The sequence below is a fragment of the Triplophysa rosa genome, linkage group LG11 (assembly GCF_024868665.1).
Source record: "Triplophysa rosa linkage group LG11, Trosa_1v2, whole genome shotgun sequence".
Taxonomy (NCBI): domain Eukaryota; kingdom Metazoa; phylum Chordata; class Actinopteri; order Cypriniformes; family Nemacheilidae; genus Triplophysa; species Triplophysa rosa.
In genome coordinates this window covers 23,361,975-23,389,425 of record NC_079900.1, presented here as the reverse complement: position 1 = coordinate 23,389,425, position 27,451 = coordinate 23,361,975, and the positions used below count along the sequence as shown (strand labels likewise).

At 40.3% G+C, this 27,451-nt stretch overlaps 1 protein-coding gene across 3 annotated transcripts in view; it reads left to right on the top strand.

Moving 5' to 3' along the window:
- LOC130562156 (alpha-N-acetylgalactosaminide alpha-2,6-sialyltransferase 2-like) overlaps positions 1-24,719 on the top strand; it is a 178,921-nt gene extending 154,202 nt beyond the window's left edge. Inside the window, exons 7-14 of one of the 3 annotated variants that reach the window (XM_057347029.1) lie at positions 13,487-13,541; positions 13,629-13,800; positions 13,885-14,047; positions 15,431-15,569; positions 15,681-15,784; positions 22,550-22,624; positions 22,712-22,808; positions 23,412-24,719. In XM_057347029.1, the coding sequence (XP_057203012.1) occupies positions 13,487-13,541; positions 13,629-13,800; positions 13,885-14,047; positions 15,431-15,569; positions 15,681-15,784; positions 22,550-22,624; positions 22,712-22,808; positions 23,412-23,609 (1,003 nt within the window). In that variant the 3' untranslated portion in view covers positions 23,610-24,719. Of the gene's footprint in view, positions 1-13,486; positions 13,542-13,628; positions 13,801-13,884; positions 14,048-15,430; positions 15,570-15,680; positions 15,785-16,315; positions 17,912-22,549; positions 22,625-22,711; positions 22,809-23,411 lie in introns of those variants that run through there. The other 2 variants (XM_057347030.1, XM_057347031.1) reach the window with 2 other exon arrangements.
- Positions 24,720-27,451: the final 2,732 nt, after the last annotated feature.

The following is a 27,451-nucleotide window of genomic DNA, read 5'->3' as shown; positions in this document are numbered from 1 at the left end:
CTACGTTCCCGACTACATTACAGTAGGCTACATTACACGTCACATGTCTTTAGGATGTGTGTGAACGCACACACAGATTCCAGTAAATCACTGGCAGTGTGAACCAAAATCAACCTATCCCGTCATCCCGGGACACATCTTCCGCATATTTTCCGGGATCTCTGTATGAAAAGGGCTTTACTAAAATGCCATGTAATATCCAGTGCCTTTTGTGCATTTGTATGGAGAACCCATTAATTTGTACAATTAGCTTCAATTCATTTCTATTTGGCAATTTCATATTTTGCTTCATACTTTTTTCATCGAAGAGGAAAGTTGTGTTGCCTCCCTTGCGTTCTTATTGCCCCCGTTGTTTTTTATTTTGCCAATAAATAAATGAAATAAACAGTATTTTAAAGATGTCCTACGTGTCATGGCTCTGCTTCCTTAGTCAGGTTTTTCTTGGTCCTGTAGCAGAGCCATGACAAAGTCTTTGGTTATGTGTGGAGAGAAACATATTATTGTCCGTTTGACAATAATATACGTTCTCTCCAGTGTCTTGTCATTGGCCCCATCCCTCTTGTTTCCTCGTTATGTTTCCCTGAGTGTTTAATGTCCCACACCTGTCCCATGTCGTTATCCCTAGTTTGTGTTCCTATATATACCCTCATGTTTCTTTGTCCTGTGCTCGTGGATTGTTCTTATGTACCGTGTATTGTGTTCATGCCTGTCGTCTTGATTCCGTGCCTTGTCCAGTGTTCCTGTTTCCAGCCTTGTCCTTGTTCCGTGAGTCTTGTGGTCTACCCTGTTGTGTTTATTATTTAAGACGTTTGGTCGTGTCTTTTAGTTTAGTTTTACTGTTCTTGTTTTCATTTTGCCCCCTCGTGGGAAGTCTTATTTTTCAAGTTTGTTTCTTAGTTTAGTTCCTGTTTTATACCCCCTCGTGGGTTTTGTTTTGTGTGTTTTTTGTAAATAAATATTTTCTGTTAACCCCTTCACTGCCTGCCTGCGCTTGGGTTCTCCTCTGCTCAGATCGTGACACTACGTGTCATTTAAAAGGCAGCAATATATACATAATTATAACCCAACAATATTGATTTATTTAGCACCAGGAAAAATGGAGACGTATATCGTATAACACGCCATATAAGAGCACTGCCAACCCTTTTTATTAACTACAGTAAATTGATTATCTGCAGTTGTATACCAATATTTACTATGGTAAGGTTCGAAAACACAAATTTTACTAGGCCTACATCGTTTACTTTTGGGGTTGGTGTGTGAATTTGAGAATATATTGTGTGCACAAGATCATAGTCAAAGGATCGACATCCTTTGTTGTGGCAAGAGTTAAGACGGTATAGAACAGTTTAACCACAGCAGAGATCTTTCAGGAATGGGATAAACAGAGATGACTGATTAAATTACGTTTTATTTTGAATTATGAATGACATAGAAATTCACAGTGCTGATGATTTCCACCACGTTAATTCTGCCATCGTTATACTGGTAGTAGCCTACACCGACAGCTGCAGTGCGCATTGCAATGCAAACGCTGCGCACCTTGAAACTCCACGCCACGCTGAGTGTGCGGCGCGAACTAGCTGCTTACCCATGCAGTATCGGGGAAACACATTATATTTTATCGAATGCCAAAATCGGAATTTATCACTTTGGTACATAAAGACAATTAAACGGCTGGCTTGCAGCAGACCAAATCAGTCCCCAGTCACCGGGATTGTCCACCCCAGTCCGTGCACGCTGTTATCAAGTCATAAACATTTCAGTCGTCTGTTACTAACATATGGACAATGCATAGAAACACAAGCAATCATTACTGAGTAGTATAAAGAAGAGGCCATTCACATTTCTTAGTATATCACGCATTTTAGACCGCCACTAGCCGCCATGTTAGCTCCCTGAATCTTAGTGCAGAACAAAACGTGATTGGCTGAAGTTAGAACGTGCCCTATTGGACAACGAANGTTTGTGTTCCTATATATACCCTCATGTTTCTTTGTCCTGTGCTCGTGGATTGTTCTTATGTACCGTGTATTGTGTTCATGCCTGTCGTCTTGATTCCGTGCCTTGTCCAGTGTTCCTGTTTCCAGCCTTGTCCTTGTTCCGTGAGTCTTGTGGTCTACCCTGTTGTGTTTATTATTTAAGACGTTTGGTCGTGTCTTTTAGTTTAGTTTTACTGTTCTTGTTTTCATTTTGCCCCCTCGTGGGAAGTCTTATTTTTCAAGTTTGTTTCTTAGTTTAGTTCCTGTTTTATACCCCCTCGTGGGTTTTGTTTTGTGTGTTTTTTGTAAATAAATATTTTCTGTTAACCCCTTCACTGCCTGCCTGCGCTTGGGTTCTCCTCTGCTCAGATCGTGACACTACGTGTCATTTAAAAGGCAGCAATATATACATAATTATAACCCAACAATATTGATTTATTTAGCACCAGGAAAAATGGAGACGTATATCGTATAACACGCCATATAAGAGCACTGCCAACCCTTTTTATTAACTACAGTAAATTGATTATCTGCAGTTGTATACCAATATTTACTATGGTAAGGTTCGAAAACACAAATTTTACTAGGCCTACATCGTTTACTTTTGGGGTTGGTGTGTGAATTTGAGAATATATTGTGTGCACAAGATCATAGTCAAAGGATCGACATCCTTTGTTGTGGCAAGAGTTAAGACGGTATAGAACAGTTTAACCACAGCAGAGATCTTTCAGGAATGGGATAAACAGAGATGACTGATTAAATTACGTTTTATTTTGAATTATGAATGACATAGAAATTCACAGTGCTGATGATTTCCACCACGTTAATTCTGCCATCGTTATACTGGTAGTAGCCTACACCGACAGCTGCAGTGCGCATTGCAATGCAAACGCTGCGCACCTTGAAACTCCACGCCACGCTGAGTGTGCGGCGCGAACTAGCTGCTTACCCATGCAGTATCGGGGAAACACATTATATTTTATCGAATGCCAAAATCGGAATTTATCACTTTGGTACATAAAGACAATTAAACGGCTGGCTTGCAGCAGACCAAATCAGTCCCCAGTCACCGGGATTGTCCACCCCAGTCCGTGCACGCTGTTATCAAGTCATAAACATTTCAGTCGTCTGTTACTAACATATGGACAATGCATAGAAACACAAGCAATCATTACTGAGTAGTATAAAGAAGAGGCCATTCACATTTCTTAGTATATCACGCATTTTAGACCGCCACTAGCCGCCATGTTAGCTCCCTGAATCTTAGTGCAGAACAAAACGTGATTGGCTGAAGTTAGAACGTGCCCTATTGGACAACGAAAGCGGAAGATACCCGATTGGCTTGCATAGATAGTGGGCGGAGTCCACCTATTTGTGGATTGTGCGCACGTCTTGACATTAGAAATGTTTCAAAATCCACAAATGCACAGAGAGCCATCCACAAATGCGTGAAGCGATTCACAAATGCACAGAAATCGATCCACAAATGTGCAGAAAGTGATCTACAAATAAATGCCATTGAAATAAATTTGTAAATATTTTTTATTTGCAAATCTCATTGTATTTATTTGTGAATTCCATTTCTTTTTGTGGAACGTCTAACATATATTTATGGTTCGCTTTTTGTGTATATGTGGATTTAAAAAATGTTTGTGAAACTCTCTATATTTATTTGCAGATCATAGTTTATTTATTCAGAATTTTGCAACAATTCTGATCCCATAGGATTTAGGGGTTTAGAATGGGCTGGTGTCCCGAAATTTCATCCTAACCTTCAGAATATCCTACCAGGCATGCGCACATCAATGTTACATCATTTTCTTGCGCTATAAAATCATCCTACTTGTTTATTATGTTGGCTTGACAGAGCCAACATACTGATCTTGTATCTAAGCTTATTATTATTATTCCGATTCTTCTTCTGATCCCCAAAATTTCTGACTGCTACTCCTCCTAGAGCTTTCAAACTACATCCACCAAACTTTCCACAAACCTTCAGTCTGGTCTGACTTGAGTTTCTATATCTTTTCTAACTGATCCGGATTCTGGTTTTCGAAAAACGGTCTTTCAAAACCACCTAATTTCCCATAGACTTAACATTGCGACAAACTTTGACGGTTCATAACTCAAAGTGAGGATGTCGTAGAAACTTGCGAGTTACCACGTTTGAAGAAGCTGGCAGGCTCTGTAAGAACTTACCTCACAATGGGGTGTAAGTTGTACCCCTGGGGCGTAAGAGACCCCCAAATTTCCCCATTGACTTATAATGGGACAGGAAACATGCCCATAAGGCATCATAACTGTCCCATGTTGAATAACTTCGCAGTACAACCACTTAGAGACAAGGGGGTGGGCTCATTTTACTCAGGCAACCAATCAGTGTCCCAGGAACTTCCTTAAGCTACGAAGCCACGCCCATAGCAACTATTTAAAGCAACCTAGCAACCGCTCCCATAGACTCCCATTATAAAAACTCCAGATGGATATCTTTGCAACACAGTGTCGTAGAGATAAGGGGGTGGGCTCATTTGGCTCAGGCAACCAATCAGTATCCCTGAAACTTCATTAAGCTACGAGGCCACGCCCATAGCAACAAAACAGGTTAGCCTAGCAACCGTTTAGAAAAACCTATATCTCTGCATCAGAACATCATAGAGACACGGGGGTTGGTTTGTTTCACTCGTAGCTTAGAGTATAATCAAGTGCAGATGCCAAGCCATGCCCATAGCAACCAAACATGTTAGCCTAGCAACCGATTAGCAATATGTATATCTCTGCATCAGAACATCATAGAGACACAGGGTGTAGCAAAGCTCAATAAAACGGAAGGAAGGAGGCGGGAACCGGCGAACATTCAAACACTTTAATAAAAAATAAATAAACAATAAACAGCAGTAAAAACAGGCCGGCAGCCCCTCACGGACGACTGCCAGCCACACGAACATAAACAAAACCTAACACTTCCGGGCCCGGTCCTCTCTCGCCGTATTCCCCTGCCGCTCGGCCTTTTATGCTTCCGCTCCTCCGTGAGAGATACAGGCCGGAATGACGCCCAGCTGACATTCATTATCAATCGCGTCCAGGCCTCGCTTCCTCCTCCCACGGCTCTCGTCACGCCTCCCTCGTCACACAGTGGTTGGTTTGTTTCACTCATAGGTTAGAGTATTATCAATTGCAGATGCCAAGCCACGCCCATAGCAACCAAACAGGTTAGCCTAGCAACCATTTAGCAACACCTATATCTCTGCATCAGAACATCATAGAAACATGGGGGTTGGTTCGTTTCACTCATAGCTTAGAGTATTATCAATTGCAGATGCCAAGCCACGCCCATAGCAACCAAACATGTTAGCCTAGCAACCGATTAGCAATATGTATATCTCTGCATCAGAACATCATAGAGACACGGGGGTTGGTTCGTTTCACTCATAGCTTAGAGTATTATCAAGTGCAGATGCCAAGCCACGCCCATAGCAACCAAACATGTTAGCCTAGCAACCGTTTAGCAAAACCTATATCTATGCATTAGAACATCGTAGAGACATGGGGGTTGGTTTGTTTTACTTGTGGCTTGGAGCATTATCAATTGGCAGATGCTAAGCCACGCCCATAGCAACCAAACAGGTTAGCCTAGCAACCATTTAGCAACACCTATATCTCTGCATCAGAACATCGTAGAGACACAGGGGTTGGTTCGTTTCACTCATAGCTTAGAGTATCATCAACTGGCAGATTCTAAGCCACGCCCATAGCAACCAAACAGGCTAACCGTTTTGCAATACCTATATCTCTGCATCAGAACATTTAGAGAAATGGGGTTTGGTTCGCTTCACTTATGGCTCAAAGTAATATCAGTTGCCAGCTACCAGGCCACACCCATAGCAACCAAACACATGACCTTAGCAACCGTTTAGCAGGACCAATATCTCTGCTTCAGAACATTGTAGAGACATGGGGGTTGGCTCGCTTCACTTGTGGCTCAAAGTATTATCAGTTGCCAGCTGCAAAGCCACGCCCATAGCAACCAAACCCATGACCTTAGTAACCGTGTAGCCAGACCTACAATATATCTCTGCATCAGAACAATGAGAACAAGTTTTACGATATTTCAAACTCTTCAGGACAGGCTTTGTCAAGCCAACATAAAGTTTGTACTCGAACTTTACTTTCTAGTTTTATACTGCTACGGGAATCTGATTGTGTATTTTCGTTGTTAAATCATTCTAGGCCTACATATTTATTTAGTACTGGTAGTACAATTATAGGGTATTGCGCTGTAAATTTATTTAATGTGTTCATTTTAAACTGGTAGGACTATCTGACAGGGTATTTTGCATTGTAAAATCATCCTACCTGTTTATTTTGTCGATGTGGTTTAGATTATAGCCTAAATTTTGCCCTGCGGTAGGAAAATCTGACAGGTTGGACAATTCGAGGTTGAGACACGGCACATAGGCTGAGGTCTCGCTCTGTTCTGTTTCAGTGTGCGGCTCACGGTGTTAAGAAGCGGCACTCCGCCATGCCCCAGTTTTCTTCTCAAATTTAAGTTTTAACAATTTACTTTTTTATCAGAGATAATCGCGGAAAACCTGATCTATATGCAACGTGGTAGCTAACCAAATCATACTTGTAAAAGCGGCACATTCGCTCATAACGAGTGCGCGAAGAAATCCATGTCCGCACACGTCAGCCACGCACTGCCCTTTTTATTGATTAACATTAAAGAGCCAGACATTTTAACTATAACAAAATAAAAAATCTAGTTAAATCCTGCCCATCGGTGCGCAATACCTGCGAGTTGTAGATACAAAGCTTTTCATCCAGTGCGCGCTGCCGTTTTGAAGTTTAACAATTCTAAATGTCCATTTCGAGGACAGTCAGCATTGCATATTTCGCATAGCTTTTTCAAAGCTAATAAATTGAACTGAACTAAAAGACATGAAAGACACTCTATGAAAGACACTGAAACTGAAAGGCTAGTTTTTTTAATATCAACTTGGAGGAGAGCAAATGTTGTATGACTTTTTGACAAAAAGAACTGGAAATACACCGATCATAGCCTACATAAATTCAGCGGAAGTTAATAAATGAAGATTATTACTTTAGACGTATATATAGAAAAAAAAATATAGAAGAATATCAAAAGCAGGCTTTAAAGAAAAAGTGACAGAAAAAGTAAACAGGGGACTGCTCCCCAGTAGAGCTTTATGTCTAACAAAACGATCGCATCAATATAACAACACCAAAGAGCGAGCTCTTGCTTTCTGATAGACAGTCTGTATCTCCACTTGTCACCGTCTGCATAATAGTAATGCCCGTTTCTTGTTAAGCAATGCATACAGAAACGTTGCCGCTGGACGCAAGCAGCCCTTTAGCTTGTGTTTTTAACAACACATGAAAGTACAGCACAAGACAATGTTTTTAAAATCTGTTAATGAATAAATCAATTATTTTACCCTCTGCTCTTGTTGTTTCTTTAATAAATATAAACCAAATGCATTCTCCAAATGTTTTTTTTAAATGATTTCGTATTTTATCATTTTCAAAAGTGAGTGCAGGGCACAGTGACTGAAGTGGCCCGGCCATGCCCCCTAGGGTCCCCTCGTGGCGCCGACGATGCTTTCACTTCAAAGTAATTTTCTGGCAAGATATTTGTACTTTTACTCAAGTATTGCTTTTAGGTAAGGTGTGTGTCTGTGTGTTGTCTATACAAATCAAAACGGAAGGCGCAACCAACATCAAACACACCTTTTGGTTTAAGGCATGTCAAAATCACTGTAATAATGAGACAATGACAACCCACTGAGGACGAGTCGTGTGAACTCATGCAAACTGAAGTGAACTCAAACACAAAAGACTAGAGCTGGCATGTCTTGACAAACATGAAACACACCAAAAGTATGAGGAAAACAAATAAAGCCCTGACGCAAGGGTGGACCTGAAATGTGGTCAAGGTTGCGGGGCAGAGGTGGAACTGGACTGTGGAGCAGAGAGGCCGTGGAAGATTCTCTCGCTTCAGGTGAAATCACGAAAAGATCTTATGTTTACCTTCATTTTTTTAAGATATTAAATTTACAATAGTTAGACGCACCTCTTTTGAATTGTTTTCAGTTGGCAGGGAGCGTTTTGAGCGCTGCTTATGCGCCTCGCGTTTCAAGTTGAAAAAAAAACTCAACTCTGAGCAGAAAAGCGCTTGACGTCATGCTCCTTTTCCCCCATTGTCCAATCGAAGGAAAGGAGAGGCGGGTTTTCCGAAGTGGTGAGGGAATTTACAGTTGCTTGAAACGTCCGTAGACTGCAATGATGAAGGAGAAACTTGTGATGGCTGACGCGGGTTAACCGAGAAAGGTCAGAGCAAGCACCCTCTGCTTGTACCTTTTTAAAGTTTCTGATAATATGACAGTTAACAGCAACTAGAGCGTTCGCGCTACAATCCTTGACTGACAGGACGTCTGTTTCGGTGGTTACCTAGCAACATAAAAAAACCGTGACCGAAACTATGTGATCGCCACCCTAGACTGTCTGTAACTATTCCAACGTGGTATTTTTTTATTTAGTAATATTTTTTATTTATTTCTCAGTAAAAAAACAGCAGATGGAGAATGAGTTTTAAAGCTGCTGAAGGTCGTTCAGAGGAATAGTACCGAATATTATTCATACATTATTCATATTCATTCACCGAATATTATTATAGCCTACTATTCATTTATAATTTATTCATGTCCCGAAGTATTCATGTTGTCTTTAACTATTAACAACATCACGTGAACACTTATGTAAGACACATATATATTTTAAATTCCTCCTGAAATAACAGTGACATAAAACTAGGCAAAGGTCAGTCAGTTGTAAAGTTGTTCTAGTGCAACTTCACAAAGCCAACAAGGCACACAGATTGAGACATAACGATAAAAGTAAAGAAGTAGTCATAAAGAAACAGCAACGCATCAAAAGACAGAAGCGGGATTATCATCTGTAGATCTTTTTTATTTGTGAACAGGTTTTAATAGACAGCTGTATTATAACGTGTCAGTATAACACATGTCATTCAAGTCATTGTCATCTCAGGTGCACTTTGAAGTGAACCTTCCCGTTCTGCTACAATGAAAACCATTGTGAAGCTGATCGTATTTTATGCTTGTGATAGGAATGCATGAGCTGCATTTAAGGTGTGGGTTGGGATGCTTCACTGACTTCACAGTTCTGGACTCTTAAGGTGTAGTTATGAAGTCGATTTCACCCGCCGGTTCCTCTTCAAACAGGACATGTCTTGACTCCACATGGATTTATCGAGCGCTGTGTTGTCGATTGACAAAACTGCGGTTTTGTATGCTTCCTTTTTTCGTTGCATGCGTTTTCTTTCTCTGCTGGAATCTTCTGATCTCATCGGATGACTGGATCACAGTATTTGAGAGGTGTGTTGAGATTAAAATAATAATAACCTTTAATAATAAAGGTTTCACATGCAATAGAAACAGATGTGACTGATGTGCAACTCTGGTAAATATTGTTAATATCAATATAGTGTGGCGCCGTCATGGGCCAACAAAAAGGAAAGGAAAATCAATTGACTAACACTGACAAAAGATCTTAGAAAAATACATGATTCTTTATTTTAACAAAGTAATAAATAGTTAAATATGACGGCATTATAATGCCAAAAAGAAACGAGTGCAATGCTGATGCTGGCTACGCAGGGCAAATAACTTACGCGAGAGGACAACGGATCTACATATGGCGTTATTATAATGACACATGTCGCGAGCGCATTATTACAAGGCGAGAGCGCATTCTTGTAATACGAGCGCGCGAATCTCTCCGCTCGCACGCCGATTTCCTTTGCTCAAAAATGGACCTGCTCAAATAATACCCCCAAAATACTTTAAAACTAATGCAACAGAATCGTTATAATACAACATATATTGTTATTGTTTTAGTGCATGCGTTTATTGGATTGTTACACGTTTCAGTGGAAGTGTCATTGCCCATTACTGGGATTTAACATAAAGTAACAAAGTTATATTACTTTGATACGAGATTACGTTAAAACATTGTAAAGCCTAATGGCCTGTGATAATGGCGCGCATTTATCGTCGACGTTTAACGTCTCATGACTAAACAAAGGGCGCCAATGTGAGTGTGCACACCGACGCGCAAAACGGCTTGCATAAAAGCGTCATTTTGGGGGGGGTTTGACGGACCGCATTAAAAATTGGACTTCCAATGAGATTGGCGCTTTTGTTCACGTGCCTGGAGCTGCTGAAGTTAAAGTAAAACAGGACTTGGTGGTGCTCAAGCACAAAACGGTCTTGCCGAGCACACATTGACGAAGAGGAAGCAAGATTAATTCTTCTTCTGTGTGACAAGCGAGTGTCAGAAGCATAGGCTGTGTCCGAAAACACATACTGTGACAATATGTACTGAATTTGAATAAGTACCTACCTATCGGCCATTTAAACAGTACGTTCTATATAGTATGAGTGGGAATAGTATGAATACATTTCGGAACATACTGCGTCCGCCATGTTTTATGGTCATGTGACCCGTATGCTCTGACGTATTAACAACAACCTACACGTCACCATTGATAAAAACATAATTTAGTCACGATAAATTCATTTATTGGCACTTACATTAAAAATGGACGTCCGCCTTAAAGTTATCTGCCATATTTATTTGATTTACTTTTGAAATTTGATCGTTGCTCAGCTCCCGTGGCATCATGGGATAGAGAAGTGTCCATCCGATCCACACTCACGAATCTCGGCGGGAGTAGTAGACCATCTGGGTATTTCTCGCCTACTGTTTTTTGCATACTGAGGTTTCGGACATACTATTCATGACTAATACTCATTTTCGCCTACTATATAGTATGGAAGTAGGCGATTTCGGACGCAGCCATAAAGTTGCACAGTGCCACCCTGTTCCTGTTTTTCATTAAGCGCCATCTATGTCAGGGAGTGAATTTGCACGTTCACTCGGCTCATCGCCAGTGAAAATCGTTTGGGTATGAACGCCGAAAAACGTCTCAAAAAACGCTGCCGATAAGCACGTGCGATTATCGACCCGGTCTGTACGTTCCTTAACAGGCGTCACCTAAACAGAAGCCACGAACATTCGCTAGTCTCGTTTACGATTTGGTTTGAGAACCAATGAATCACATCTATGATTTCATACTGCCATTTACAGGAAAATGCGCAAGTTTTCATCGGAGTGAAGGTTTTTAACTGCCTCTGCGTGCACCCGAAGGGGGCCTCCAGCCGGGGGGTTGAAAATGGGCACAACATCGGCCGTGGCTGTATCTCTTCTAGCCACAACAGTTTCGAGGGGAGGGAGGAGGTTAACGTTTCAAATTCAAGATTACAAGTGCAAATGAATTTTTAAAAAACAATGATGTGCAGGGATAAATATAATGAATACTGCTACACTGTGTAAATCAATTTGGAATGACAGTTTTAATTGCATACCGGCTTTAAAAGCGCTCTATACAGATATAGGGTCTAATATACTGTGACACATCTGTTTAGTTTCCCAGCTGTTAACGTTCATAAAATGGACTACTATGACATGGACCCTTGCTAATATGGGATTTTTGATGTAATTTTGTGTTTATTTGTCCGTTTCAGAGTAAGAAGACGTGAAAGAGAACTCAGTTTAGTAGTTTGCGCTCTGACTATCTAGGCGTGCATGTTTAAACATGTTTTCTGCATTAGCCTAAGACTGCACACAATACACGCAACACAAGTCGTTGCTGTTCTTTTACCTAAAGCCAGGGAAAATTTTGTATTCTGCAGGCTATTGATTATCTTCAACATCATTTGCATTAAAGCCTCTTACACCTGCGCATATTACGTCTTTGTGGGGCGAGGGCACTGATAGAAAAGCGCATGGCTGAAGGAGGGAAGACGAAATGGAGTGGTTTGTTTTATCAACTCCGCCGTCTGGAAGAGATTTCAAACGAAATGTCCATGTACGAGAGTTCGGCCCCTTTCCATTCAGTTCTGGTGTTCCTGGTCCAAATGCTCTCATTGGTTGAGACGCGTGGTGACGCCCAGAGCCATTGAGAGAGAGAGAGTCGTGTCAACTCTGTTGACTCCAATGGAACAGTTTTTTCACAGCAATGGCGGTTCATGGAGGCTCTCAATAGTTCCCGGAAGTTACTAGTTACGCATGGAGCTGCGACTAAACAGACCAACTGAGGTAAACTTCTAACCAATTTAAAGACGAAAGCCATCTAATGAATAAAAAATGAAAGAAATAAAGCATTTAAAGAGAAAACATAACTTCCTGGAACTATCTGAAGGCTCCATGAAGCACGTGATGCGCCAGCGTTTTGGACTTCCGTTGGCAGAACTCTCTCTCTCAATGGCTCTGGTGACTCCCATCCAAAGCCAGTAGCGATCAACATCCCACCCCTTCTGTGACCCATGTTTGTCTGTACGTTTCAGAGCCAGTGAGCAACGGACTTTCGAAATAAAATAATACTTAAAAAAACTGCGTTAATGCACGATAAAATAATTGTCGGCATTAATTAATTAATGCGTTAACGTGATAATAATGCGTTAACTTTCCCAGCCCTAATTTATATATAATTTAAATTATTAAATTCGTGGCCTAATGGTTAGAGAGTCGGACTCGTGACCAGAGGGTTGCCGGTTCGATTCCCAGAGCCGGCGAGTGACGACTGAGGTGCCCTTGAGCAAGGCACCTTACCCCTACTCGGGCGCTGCAGTGATAGCTGCCCACTGCTCTGGGTGTACGTGTGTTCACCACTTGCTGTGCGTGTGTTCACTACTCTCTGGATGGGTTAAATGCAGAGGTCACATTTCGGGTATGGGTCTCCATATCTGACTTAATAGGTCACTTCACTTCACTACACAGACATATTTTATGTAAACACAAACTTTTATTCTGGATGTGATTAATTGCGATTAATCATTTGACATACTATAAATAAATTGTGGGTTTACTTATTAACCATTGGTTATATTTTACTGGAGAAAGGAAAAAGCATTGTGCACTTAAAAGCATCTAAACATGGCTAGTCATCTTAGTTTAAACACAACATGCAGTTGCACAGAGAATTTAAAGTGATAGTTCACCCAAAATTGAAAATTCTGTCCTCATTTAGTCAAAAATATATACAGTATATGCCTGTTTAGAATAAAAGGGACAAAAAATAATGCCTATTACAGTAAGTCGTAAAGTTTCTCTGTCATTAGAAGGATATTATTGTAACATTGAAACAACGTCTTGAAGCTTAATGCAAGTAATCAATGTTAAGTATAACAAATGTAATATATTATAAGTATTTGTAATGATCTTGTAATGGGATAGGAGCAACTAAATACTCTATTTTTTGTTCAATGAAGTTGAACCATGTAGCACTAATAATGCCAACGTCATGAGTTTGATTCCCTTGGGATTACTTAAAATGACATTTTTTTTACTTTCTTTGATTTGTTCTTTTTACAAATGTAATTAATGATGTTTTTCTCTTTCAGGGCTTCTTTAGAGTCTGAAGAGAGTTGGACTGAAACTGACAGCATTGGAGAGAATGTGAGTTTAACACTCTAAATGTCACATTTCAGACAGGATGGATAATGAGAAAATAATCATGAGAAAATCTTTTATGTCCCTCTTCAGACAGTACCTGCCTGCTCCCTGAGAAACACCGTAAACAAAGACAACAACATGACAGAACACTTTAAGTTCACCGTGCCTGTCTTTCAGTGGCGAGGTTCTTTTATTCAATCAACCTTAGAAAAACTCCAGAACTCAACTCTGCCGTATGGATGGAAACAACTGGATCACGATGGTAAATCCTTAATCAAACCCTATTGACAAACACAAGCATTGCGACCATCAGGTTTCTTAAAGCCATGTTTATGTTTCTGTCCAGTGATCGGCAAGACTCTTTCTCTTCTTTGGCACTCGTCTGCCAGTCGTCTGTTCGAGAGGAACACTTCACATGAGTGTGTGCGTTGTGCTGTGGTGGGTAACGGGGGGATCCTGAGAGGATCGGGACAAGGGAAGGTCATAGACAGTCACGACTATGTTTTCAGGTTTGCTTCGGGTTTTATTTTCTCAATTGAATTAAAAAACCGCATGAATCGAACAAATACTAGAACTTGAAAAGAAAACCTCTTTTTTTCAGGTTTGTGAATTCTATAGAAAAATCATTTGAGCTGTGTCTTATAATATTCCTCGTGGTTCTTTTAGCAGAATTTGTTTGCATTTATATGACCAAAATTTGCTCACTGCTTAGTTCACAGACAAAAGGAGGAAAAAGTAAGAGGCAACTAACCAACTGTAAACATGTGGCAAAATATGTAGGCTTATTGACTCAAAAGCTTTTTATATCCATACTTTTTGAAGTAAATCCATGTTATAATATAATAAAATTGTAATACCATTTTACACATAATAATTAAATAAATAAATACAGTATATATTACTTTTTACTAGTGCTATCATGGACTTGAGGAGAAGAACCCAATTGCAGGCAGCGTTGGACAACAGACTTTAATAATAAAATATAAAACACAAAACAAAGGCCCACGAGGGGGTAAAACAATAATGACAAAGGATAAACAGGGACAAAGACTAACTAAATACTAGACTAACAAACAATAGACATGAACTAAACTCAACACTTACTACAATGAGACAGGGGAATCCACAACAGGAACAAAAACATGAGTAGACGGTAAGCACAACATGAAACCACGTAGCAAACACAATGACCGAACACAGGACAATGAAACATGAGGGTTTAAATAGGGAAGACAAACGAGGGATAACGAGCAAGGGCAGGTGTAGAACATAAGACACAAGAGGGAGACAATACAGGAAACGAGAGGGGCGGGGCCAATGACAAGACACTGGAGAGAACGCATATTATTGTCAAAAGGACAATAATATGTTTCTCTCCACACATAACCAAAGACTTTGCCATGGCTCTGCTACAGGACCAAGAAAAACATGACTAAGGAAGCAGAGCCATGACAAGTGCTGTCAAACGATTAATCACATCCAGATTAAAGGTTTGTGTTTATAGTACAGTATAATCTGTATACTGCGCGTATTTATGTTGTATTTATTAAAACATACACATACATGTATACATATTTAGATGTATTTATTTTTATTTACCAATCATTTAAAATATACAAAAATGTTTATATTTCAGATTTTTCTCAGATATATGCATGTGTGTGTATGTTTTCATAAATACAAAATGAATATGCACAGACACATATATTATGTAAACACAAACTTTTATTCTGGATGCGATTAATCGTTTGACAGCCATACTTTTGCACATCATTATCAATGGTATTTTGCCAATTCAAATACCTGACATTTCTATTGCAGGCTTTTGTTGATACTAGAATACAATGGCAGCCATTCATGATGATGATGACAGCATTTATCTTTGTCTTTAGGGTAAACGGGGCTATAATCACGGGTTTTGAGGATGATGTTGGGACAAAGACATCCTTCTATGGCTTCACCATCAACTCGCTCAAGAACTCTCTTTTAGCTTATCAAGAGGATGGCTTCACCAAGGTGCCACGTTACCCGGTAAACACAGAATCGAGGACTTACCTATTCTCAGCAAGCAATGAATATCATTTGGTTTGAAGATGACATATGGAAAGGTGTGGCCCATAATCTTAGTCATTGTATCAACAGGGTATCCGATATATTTTTATCCCTTCACAAACTCGTGACTATGTGATGGTGGCAGCTGCGATTCAGGGTGTGCCTGTACCGTCAGGTATTGATGAAGGTGACAGGTGGGTGCAACCACAGCATGCAGTGTCATTAATAACTGTCATGGCTCTGCCTCATGTTTTTCTTGGTCCTGTGGCAGAGCCATGACAAAGCCTTTGGTTTTATGTGAGAAAGCCATGAGTTGTTGATGTTTTTTACTTCTCATGTGTTTTTCTCGTGTCTTGTCATTAGCCCCGCCCCTCTCGTTTCATGTATCGCTTCCCTGCCGTGTCTAATGTTTCCCACCTGCCCTCGTTGATTACCCTTCGTTTGTCTTCCCTTTAAAATGCCCTCATGTTTCTTTATCCTGTGCTCGTGTGTTGCGTTCTATGCGTTCCATGTCTCCTGAGCTCTCTTTGTTATCACGCTCATGTTTCTGTTTAGTTTCTCCATCAAGTTTAGTAAGTTTTTGGTTTAGTTTTGTCCAGTGATGTTTAGTGTTGTTTAGTGTATATCAGTCTTCGTCCTGTTCATTTTCCTGTTTTGTTAAGTTTACCCCATCGTGGGTTTTTGTTTTGTTTTTGTTATTTAATAAATATTCCCTCATTGGCAAGCGGGGGAGGCGAGCATCTTGGGGGTCCACGTCCGAGGAGTCCCAGCTAGAGCCAGCCGTGCCGTTTGCCTCTTTTCTTCAGCCAACCTCCAGGCGGGTGGCTCGGCTGAAGAAAAAGAGGCAGCGGCGGGCAGCGCGGACTCCACCCCAGCCGGTGCAGCCGGAGTCCAGTCCGGTGCAGCCAACGTCCAGTCCGGTGCAGCCGGCGTCCCAGCCGGTGATCCAGCCGGCGTCCAGTCCGGTGCAGCCGGCGTCCCAGCCGGTGATCCAGCCGGCATTCCAGTCGGTAATCCAGCCGGCATCCAGTCCGGTGCAGCAGGCGTCCAGTCCGGTGCAGCCGGCATCCCAGCCGGTGATCAAGCCGGTGTCCAGTCCAGTGCAGCCGGCATCCAGTCCGGTGCAGCCGGCATCCAGTCCGGTGCAGCAGCCGGCGTCCAGTCCGGTGCAGCAGCCGATGTCCAGTCCGGTGCAGCCGGCGTCCAGTCCGATGTCTAGTCCGGTGTCCGGTCCGGTGCTGCCGGCGTCCAGTCCGGTGCCGTCGGCGCCCAGTCCTGTGTCCAGTCCGGTGCAGCCGGCATCCAGTCCGGTGCAGCCAGAGTCCATTCCGGTGTCCTGTCCTGCCCAGCCAGTGCAGCAGCCGGCGTCCCAGCCGGTGCAGCAGCCGGCCTTCCAGCAGGTGTAGCAGCCGGCATCCCAGCCGGTGCAGCAGCCGGCCTTCCAGCCGGCCTTCCAGCCGGCGCCCAACCTTGTCTCGCCGACGTTCAAGTCGGCGGTTCGCCCCAGGGCTTCCCCCGTCAAGCCCCCCGGGGCTTCGCGCTTTCAAGCTCCGCCCCGGACTAAGACTGTTCCCCCCTCTCCCTACCCTCATGGACTTCCACCCTTTGGACTGCCCCCATGAGCCCTTGTTTAGCCCCTCCCCCCCTCCCATGTTTGTTATTTTTATTATCACATCCTAATCCTGTCGTTTTGTATTCCTGTCTGCCCTTGATATTATTTACCATGTTTTGCCTTGTTTTGTCTGTCACCCAGTCTGTCTTGTCTCGTCCATCTACCCCTTGGTGAGCACCTGGAGGTGCTCATTAAAGGGGGGGCTTCTGTCATGGTTCTGCCTCACTTAGTCATGTTTTTCTTGGTCCTGTGGCAGAGCCATGACAAAGCCTTTGGTTTTATGTGAGAAAGCCATGAGTTGTTGATGTTTTTTACTTCTCATGTGTTTTTCTCGTGTCTTGTCATTAGCCCCGCCCCTCTCATTTCATGTATCGCTTCCCTGCCGTGTCTAATGTTTCCCACCTGCCCTCCTTGATTACCCTTCATTTGTCCTCCCTTTAAAATGCCCTCATGTTTCTTTATCCTGTGCTCGTGCGTTGCGGTCTATGTGTTCCATGTCTCCTGAGCTCTCTTGGTTTTCACGCTCATGTTCCTGTTTAGTTTCTCCGTCAAGTTTAGTAAGTTTTTGGTTTAGTTTTGTCCAGTGATGTTTAGTGTTGTTTAGTGTATATCAGTCTTCGTCCTGTTCATTTTCCTGTTTTGTTAAGTTTACCCCATCGTGGGTTTTTGTTTTGTTTTTGTTATTTAATAAATATTCCCTTGGTGTTAACCCCTTGTTGCCTGCGCTTGGGTTCTGTCCACGCAAACCGTGACAAATAACCTTTAATGGACAGTTCATCCAAAAATGAAAATTCTGTCATCATTTACTCATTTTCTTGTCATTTTAAACTTGTCTGACTTTCTTTCTTCTGCAGAACACAAAATATATTTTAAAGAAAAGTTGTTTGCAGTACCCATCCACTTGCACTGGTTTTGTGACCGTACAATCGAAGTGAATGGCTACCCATCAGATTATCCTACCAGGCATCAATATTACCTCTTTTTTTTGCGCTGTAAAATCATCCTACCTGTTCATTTTATACTGCTACGGCAATCTGATTGGTATTTTCGTTGTTAAATCATTCTACATATTTATTTATTACTGGTAGGACAATTTGATAGGGTATCTTGCACTGTAAGATCATCATGCCTGTTTATTTTGTCGATGTGGTTTGGATTAAATACATTTTTTGCGCTGCGGTAGGAAAATCTGACAAGGTAGGACAATTCGACAGAAAACCGACGCTGTTCGGTTACCAACATTCTTCAAAATATCTTCTTTTGTGTTCTGAACAAGAACGAAAGTTATACAGGTTTGAAATGACACGAGTGTAAGTAAATGATAACAAAATTTTCAGAATCTTTGGGGTGAACTTTCACTTTAAACTAGACCCAATGGGCCTCATTCATGAAACATACGTAATTATATTACGTATCTAGGAATGCCGGAATCCTCTGGACTTCATTCTCTGGTTTGGCTACATTATATTGCATAAATGCACAAGATACTAGTAGGCTATATTCTTACCAATAATTTGATCAATTAAACTGTCCACCAAACCGTTTTAGCCAACTAAAATAATAAGACCTGCCTGAGAACGCTTTGGAGGCACTGCGTGGTTTAGAATATCCGCAACAGTTAGCCAAATTGTTACTAGTAACTTATTTTAAAAAAATATTACTTAACACGAAAATGCAGCAACCATTATTGACTTCTCCATTGTTGTGTATGATGGTTGGTCAATGTACTGTTTGTCCCGCCTCTTCTCCACTGTGATTGGACAGCTGTGTAAAAGAGGACAGTGGTGAGCTCTGCGTTTTACCCAAAGTAAAAAATGATAAAAGACAGGGCAAAAAAACTCATGAAATATCATTATGATACATGGTGCATCAAAATGCATTGTCATCCGTTTGTCTTAAAGAATACAGAACATTACGTGCGGTTTTACGCACTATTTACTAGGGATGTAACGATTCACCGTGAGCCGGTTGAAAATCGGTTATAATGAGCAACGATTCAAATCGGTTGAGGCTTGAACTGAATCGCAATACATTTTTTGAACAGCAGGGGCCGCTATTTTCACTGCAAAACTTAACGTGGATGCTGATATTTCTTAAATGCAAAACAATCCAAGAAAAGCACATACAGTATTAGTTTGTTTATATTAAAGAGACTTTTTCTATTATTAATTTGTTATAAAATTGCAGTTTAGTTTTGTTATTTGAAATAAAACATTATTTTATCATACAAAGAAACGTGAAGCATTTAAGAAATAATGCAAGGGAAGTTGTTCATTTCTAATTTGTTTCAACTCATTTTTTCAAAATAAATCGTGAGTAAATCGTGACTAAATCGCATCGTGAGATCAGAATCGTGACTCGCATCGCATCGTGAGCTGAGTGAATCGTTACATCCCTACTATTTACAAGTGGTATGGAGCAGGTGTAGGTTTCTTTCGTACCAACTAACATTTTGAAAATCCAGATCATGAATCCTAAAATGTATTTATTTAAACAATTTACACAAAAATTTGTTTGCTCGTGTTTCATGAATGAGACCCAATGGTTTTAGCAGGAACTCAGTTCACAAAATAAACAGCAGGTGGTGCAATACTGTACGTACTGAAAAAGTTTATTTAAAGCTACAGTTTGTAAAAAAAACGCCACTAGAGGGCGGCGCGCACAACCAAAACAACAATTGTGTCGCTTGATGACGCTGTGAAGGAGCGTGGAATGATGGGATCTGTTGTCTTCAACTTAATCGCTGATGGCCATCAATCAGACGGGAACGAGAAATCATGTTAGCCGATGAGGTGAAGTAATGAAGTTTTATAAATGCTGCGTATAATTGTGGTCCATAAATAAGTGACTGCTCGAAACAAACTAGTGGCTTGCAAGATGTTAGACACTACGCATTTGTCCACGTACGGCTGTGACCCAATTCGGGGGCTGCGTGCTTTGAAGGCTGCATTTTAAGACCGATTGCGTCACAGCAGCGCGACTGAAGGCTGGTAAGGCTGTCCCAATTCAAAGGTTGCTTCAAATGCAGCCCCAAAATGCGTCCAAATACCCCCACTTGCGGTCTTTGCACTTGACTACTTTCATGACGTATTTCCTGTTTTTGGCCCTAGTGTTCTAGTGGGCATGAAGATCTCAAGTGAGCATGTACTGTAGTATTTCTAACCCGATGGGACACACTTAGCAAGTGCAAACATGTAACGTTAGGTAATGTGGTGTTTCTTATAATGTGATAAAAACTGTTTTACAAAATACATAACTCCACCAATAAAATGTGCAACACTACATTTTACTATACAAAACTATATGTAATATCTATTATATAGTCAAGTCAGATTTATATTTATAGCGCTTTATTTGTATTGTATCAAAGCAGCTGTACCCAAAAAAACAAAAACAAAAGAAAAACACGTGTTAGCCAAACATAGAATAAATAAAGACATAGCATAACCTTAAAAAGTAGTAGTATAACTTACACTGGAAAACTTTCCGCAACATCTCGCGAGACCCGAGCAAAAAGTCTCATGATTTATATCCAGAACGTGATGCATGATGGGATACACTTGCCCTGAATACCGCCCAGAAGCGGTTTTCAAGCTAGTGTGGGTTTAGTGTGCGTTAAGGGCACTGCACTTTGGCGTTTTTAAGACATTGGACAGACTTACGATCTTACTTCCTATTGCGTGCACGCGCTCTTAAGTGGGGGTATTTGGACGAAATGTATCCTGTCGGTACACGATCCGGGATGCCTGCACGATCCGTTCTGCGCATGCGCATAATGACGTAGTAAACAACGTCACGGTTTCCCTACACTATTGGTATCAAGCATGCGATGAAACACTTGACGGCCAGACGGCACAACTGGCGGCATATTTTTGTAGGCTACATTATGTTTTTCATTTAACAGTTCATGGCGGGTCTATTAAAATGTAGCTTACGCTATGCATTACGATGTGTTTACGTGGCTGCCAATCCAAAATAATAAAGGAGTTGTTACATGAACATACACGATTTTGGTTACATGTGGAATAAAGTCTGAGTCTTGAGAGTCTGTCACTGTAAACCTTCAGTTTCCTCCATACTCCCCTTTGCGATTCATTGCTGCATGGCATTAGGCCTACTTAACTTGCTGTGTTTCGATCTGATCAGTAGTATTGTCAAAGACGGTTTTTATTAAAAGCTGCTAATATTAGTTAACTTTAAATCGACTCATTTTGTATTAGTATGGGTCTATATATAGGCTAATATATCTATCTATATAATCTAAATGAGGAATAATCCCTTCAATGGTGTTTACAGAACACAATAAGGAACATAATATGCATTTCTGCCTAGACTATCTGCACTTACATGAAGAAAGAACTACAAACAAGTCTGGGGAAACGTTACAGAGTATTTCAACGCATAGTGTGCACACAGAAGTGACATGAGACCAGAGGTGGACTGGACAGTAGTGAAAGTCGCGGTACAAAGGTGCTCAAGCGTGGAACAGATCGTGCAGTGTCGTCGCTAAACAGAATTATCTACTACGTCATTATGCGCATGCGCGGACGGATCGTGCAGGCATCCCGGATCGTGTACCGACATATCCTTCACATCGTTGGCTATCCTAAGATTCATTGCGCGCCTGTAACGGCTTGAAATGTTTTAATAATCATTCAAAACTTTAGTTAAATAAAAGTATGTAATTCACAAAAATGGTCCATTTCAGTGTTTTAATATTGTTGTTAATTAACATTATTGGTGCATTATTGTGTTTTAAATTCATATGGTTGGTTAATTTTATATTCTGTTGGGCTGTTTTAATCTGAATAAACGTGTCATATTCTCTAAAATAAAATATAATTTTTCTGGCTCCGTATTTGTTTAAAAAAGTCAGAAACGTCTCTGCTGTGTCCTGCTGCCATTTCAGTTCAGTTCTTGGACTTTTGAGGCTGCGTGCTTTGAAGAAAAAGTCCTCGTTTTTAAGTCTGCGACCTTAGAAGGTTGCAGCCCCCGAATTGGGACACCGCTTAGGTCAGTAAAGGCGGTATCAAAGGGTAACGTGGATATGACGCCACGCCATTGACAGGCGACTGCACATCCCTGTGTCACTGTTTAGAAGGGCGATTTTCTCACGATTTACAAGTAGTTGGAAACATTTGAGATATTGTCCTCAGTCCTCAGCTGAACAAAATATATAACACTGGCCCAGTGGTTTTTGGATATTTTACTGCCAAATTGTTACAAACTGTACCTTTAAGTTGAATTAAATCATTTAACACAAGGCTATCTACCACATTTTATCGTTTGTTCAAATGTTTTTCTTTAATGTAGCATACTATCTGCTGAGTTTATTTGTTTTAAACAGTCCTTCAGAATATTTTGGAGATAATGCTGAGTTCAGAATGCTTCATCCATACTTCATTCAGTATGTGACTAAAAGGTGAGTGTTGTTTTCACACATGAATCTACACAGAGTTTTTGTCCGATGTATTTCTTGTCTTTCATGCAATGTTTCATTGATTGTCAGGTTTCTGAACTCACCACAGATGGAGACGTACGGGGATGTGTACATGCCCAGCACAGGTGCACTCATGCTGCTGACCGCTTTACACACCTGTGACCAGGTCAACACGCACACCAGTGCAAACTTTATTGTCTTTATTAAAAAACGATATTGTTTTTTATATTTGATTGTTTTATTGTTACAGTGGTTCTATAATGTCTCTTAAAGTGGCCTCACACAATTTTCAAACATACTGTAACATGTCACACAAAGTTTGCTAGGCTAGGTTTTAAATGGTAAATCAATAGATCTAGTATCTGGACATCTGGTTGTCAAAAGCTAGCGGAACACAACCAGTTAATAGTTGTGTTTGACTTGAATTATACTAGACTGCCACCCACAGGCGAGATCTGAAGGTTACATACGGGGACGAGTAAAGAGACACTTCATGCTACCAGTGTAGTGTGCTGACTGGCAGACCACAGGATTTGACTTTCTTTATTGTGATGAACTACACCTGTGAACATGAGATGAAGGGAATTCCATACATTCACTAAAAATCACCAAATATGACACCAATTGGTTTGATATTTTGTTTTCATGTCCAAATACTTTTGAAGGGCCACTGTATGTCTTGCATGTTCTCTGTGGTGCACAAGTAAAGATCTTCAAATGAGTTGCATTTAAACACCTGGAAACACATGTCATGTCTTTTCTCTCTTAGGTGTCTGCGTTCGGCTTCATGACAGATAATTATAATGACTTCTCAGATCATTATTATGACAAAGTGCACAGAGAAGTGGTTCACTATGCCAACCATGACTTGATGATGGAGAGCTCGCTGTGGAAGTTACTGCACACTCATAAAGTCATGAGGCTCTATCAGAGACAGATAAAGAAGGGACGACGCCGAGTCCGGTGACATGTACACAAGAGACCGTATCTGTTAGACATGTTCATGTGCTTTTCTTTGCCTGTGTGCCATCATTTCCATCATGTAGCTATATACAGTGGACAAATGTAGCAAATTTGTTTGAAAATAAATTAGGTATACATGATGATGTCAAACAGCTTGTCATCTTCATGGCACAAAAACTTGGTACGTATTGTAAACAACATTTGCTTCACATCCATTAGCTCCGCTCAACAGGAAGTTAGCCATTTTGGATTATGCGGAATACTGTGGCTGCGTCCGAAATGGCATACTGTGACAGTACGTGCTGAATTTGAATAAGTACCTACCTATCGGCCGTTAAAACAGTACGTTCTATATAGTATGAGTGGGAGTAGTATGAATACATTTCGGACATACTGCATCCGCCATGTTTTATGGTCATGTGACCCGTATGCTCTTTGACCTATGACGTATTAACACCAACCTACACGTGAGCGTTGATAAAAACATAATTTAGTCATGAGAAATTCATTTATTGGCACTTACATTAAAAGCGGACGTACGCCTTAAAGTTTTCCGCTATATTTATTTGATTTACTTTTGAAATTTGACCATTGCTCAGCTCCCGTGGCATCATGGGATAGAGAAGTGTCCATCCGATCCACACTCACGAATCTCGGCGGAAGTAGTAGACCATCCGGGTATTTCTCGTCTGCTGTTTTTTGCATACTGAGGTTTCAGACATAATATTCATGACTCATACTCATTTTCACCTACTATATAGTATGGAAGTAGGCAATTTCGGACGCAGCCTGTGAATTTTTTAAAACTCCTCCCAAGGGATTTGTGGGATTGTTTTAAACTTGGTAAACATTATGCCAAGATATTAAAGATGCTGAACTGTGAACTGAGAGTTTTGATATCGTTGCGTACCATGGTGAAAAAAATGTTTAACAGGATGTGAAATGAAAGATAAACTGAACTATTTATATGCATATAAAACATATTACAGTATTTTAAACTCTGTCTCTAAAAGCGAATAAATGAGGTGTGAAAAAATAACTCAATAGCATATCAAGTGCTTCTTAAAAGTCTATAATTAAGATAAAATCATTATTATCTATCCAATCACTATAATGCAGCAAATTTAATAAATGAAATGACCTGTTAAAAAATCTGATTGTGATTCATAGTGTAATTGTTTCATCTTGGCTGAAAATATTTTGTATATCTAAATTGAGCAAAATTACTGGACACAGGTTAAGTATAAATGGAAATTACAGTAGGTATTAACATACAGGTCTGAAATGATGAAAGAATTTTTGGCTTTTAAACAGACGGTTTCATCTTAACAACATAAACACAAATGTTACTGCGCATGCGCACTTTTTTGACCCCAACTGAACTTCCGGTACACATTCACAAACAATAGAGTGCCTGTAGATTATTTCTGATAACAATAAAAAAAACGGGAAGAACCGTAACTTGGCTAAACTCATCTCTCCAATATTTTGAATTATATCCGATTTATCCGATACCAGCTCAACCGCTAGATGTCAATGTACCATGCGGGTTGTTTAAATGCGACCGGACTACAGGACCTATTTTTTATTTTTATTGAACAATTATTTGTATACTGCAGGGCCCGTCTGGTCACCCATCGGAAAAAAAAAACAAGACCCACAAATCCGTGGCCACAGTTTTGTAATTCGTTCCCTCAGTTTAAAAAAACGTACTCACAGATTCTAAAACTGTTCCCAAAGTTTACAAAACCGTGCTCTCGGATAAATAAACTGTACCCACAAGTTTCCAATCCGTGCTCTCGGTTTTGTAAACCTTCCCCTCAGTTTTTGAAATCGGTACCCACGAATTCATAATCTGTGCGCACGCTTTTGCAATCCGATCGCACAGTTTTGCAAATTAGACCCTAATTTTACCTAAAACGTTTAAAATAAATTAACATCTTAAATAAGAATTATGTCAATGTTCATTAATTATATGTCTGAATTTTTTTCATGAATTAATATTTAATTGTACGGCATGTCTATCGTCAATTAGTTAAAACAATAAAAACAACGCACACAAGTCAATGCGCATGAGCTCCACATTGGAATATTGAAGCACATATATGCAACAAGCAGACGTCTTTCGAGCTTTCCTGTATTTATTATAACATTGATTAGGTTTTATTCTTCAACTCCTTATGAACTTACATTACAAATAAACAAATGTACTTTGGAAGAGTGTGACTCACGGCCAAAACTTTTAAATGCCAGGACCCTTTTTAATAGAAATGTAGAAGAAATACACACTTTGTTTCTCTTTAGAGCTGCACAATGCCAAAAAACTCATAGGTTCATTTTAATTATTCCCCTTGATATTGTAATTGAATATTAGATTTAACCTTACGTATAACTTTCTGTGAAGCAATTAAATGTCACTTTTTATATAAACAACCAAAAAAACTTGCTCCTGAAATATTTTATGATGTTGCATAGCATCCAACTAGGTCAGTTTTATTTCAAACACATTCATTAAAACTCATCAGAACTGTAGACGAAATAGGTTGTTACTAAAATGTATAAAATAGAATGTTTAAAAAAGGTGTTATATTTGCAGCAGACAGATTGTTCCGTTGTGTGTCAGAAACGCCTACTGGCATAAAGTTGGTTTGACGTTGGATGTTCGATATTCGTGAATTTAGGGACCGTCTCTAAAGGTACATACCCATTTAAATACATGTTTCCATAGATTATTGATGTTTATTAAGATAAACCGTCAAACCATATGCAAATGTTCCTATGTGTTTCACTGTCCAGTTAGTTTTGTGGCTATAAGTCATTCCTTTAAATGCTATTGAAGTTGGAATGTATTTTAATGTGTATGTAAGTTTAGAGACGGTCCCTAAATTAACGAATATTGAACGTTTAGTCCCGGTTTCACAGACAAGGTTTAAGGCTATAGTCCCAGCCTAAAATGAATGTTTGACCGGTCTTAACCGAATATAACATGGCCAGAAATATCTTAAAATAAATCGGTGCCATTGTCTTGTCTCAAGATGCCACCCAGTAATGTATTTTTCTAAGTCATTTTTATAAAAGCGGCATAAATATCTTAATTCAACTAAGGCTTAGACCTGGTTTAAGATAAACCGTGTGTGTGAAACTGGCCATTAATGTCAAACCAACTTTTGAAGCCAGTGAAACGCGGCAATGAACGCGTGTTGTCCGCGCCACGCCCACATTAAGACAATTTATAATATAATCTAAAATATAACAAACTTGTTCTGTTCTTATGACAGAGACTTCAATTCCGCGAGTACAGTTTGCAAAACTGTGCGATCGGATTGCGAAAGCGTGTGCACAGATTATGAATTTGTGGGTACAGATTTCAAAAACTGAGGGGACGGTTTACAAAACCGAGAGCACGGATTGGAAACTTGTGGGTACAGTTTATTAATCTGAGAGCACGGTTTTGTAAACTGTGGGAACAGTTTTACAATCTGTGAGTACGGTTTTTAAACTGAGGGAACGAATTACAAAACTGTGGCCACGGATTTGCGGGTCTTGTTTTTTTTTTTCTCCGACGGGTGACCAGACGGGCTCCGCACCGTAGTATACAAAACAACATGGCATTACAAAACATTGTTGTAATAGAAAACACAGACCAGGTGCATAAAATAAATGCAATTATAGTATTCTACAGTACCTATTCAACAAATGTTTATTTAATAACATTAACATACAACAAAATTCAACAAATGTCCCCCTGTCGTGCAAAAGGCGTGGGAAATGTCCTATTGGGCAATTCAACTGTGCTGAAATAGTGGGATAATAGGATTTCTACGTTAGTCCTATTAAGAGAATATT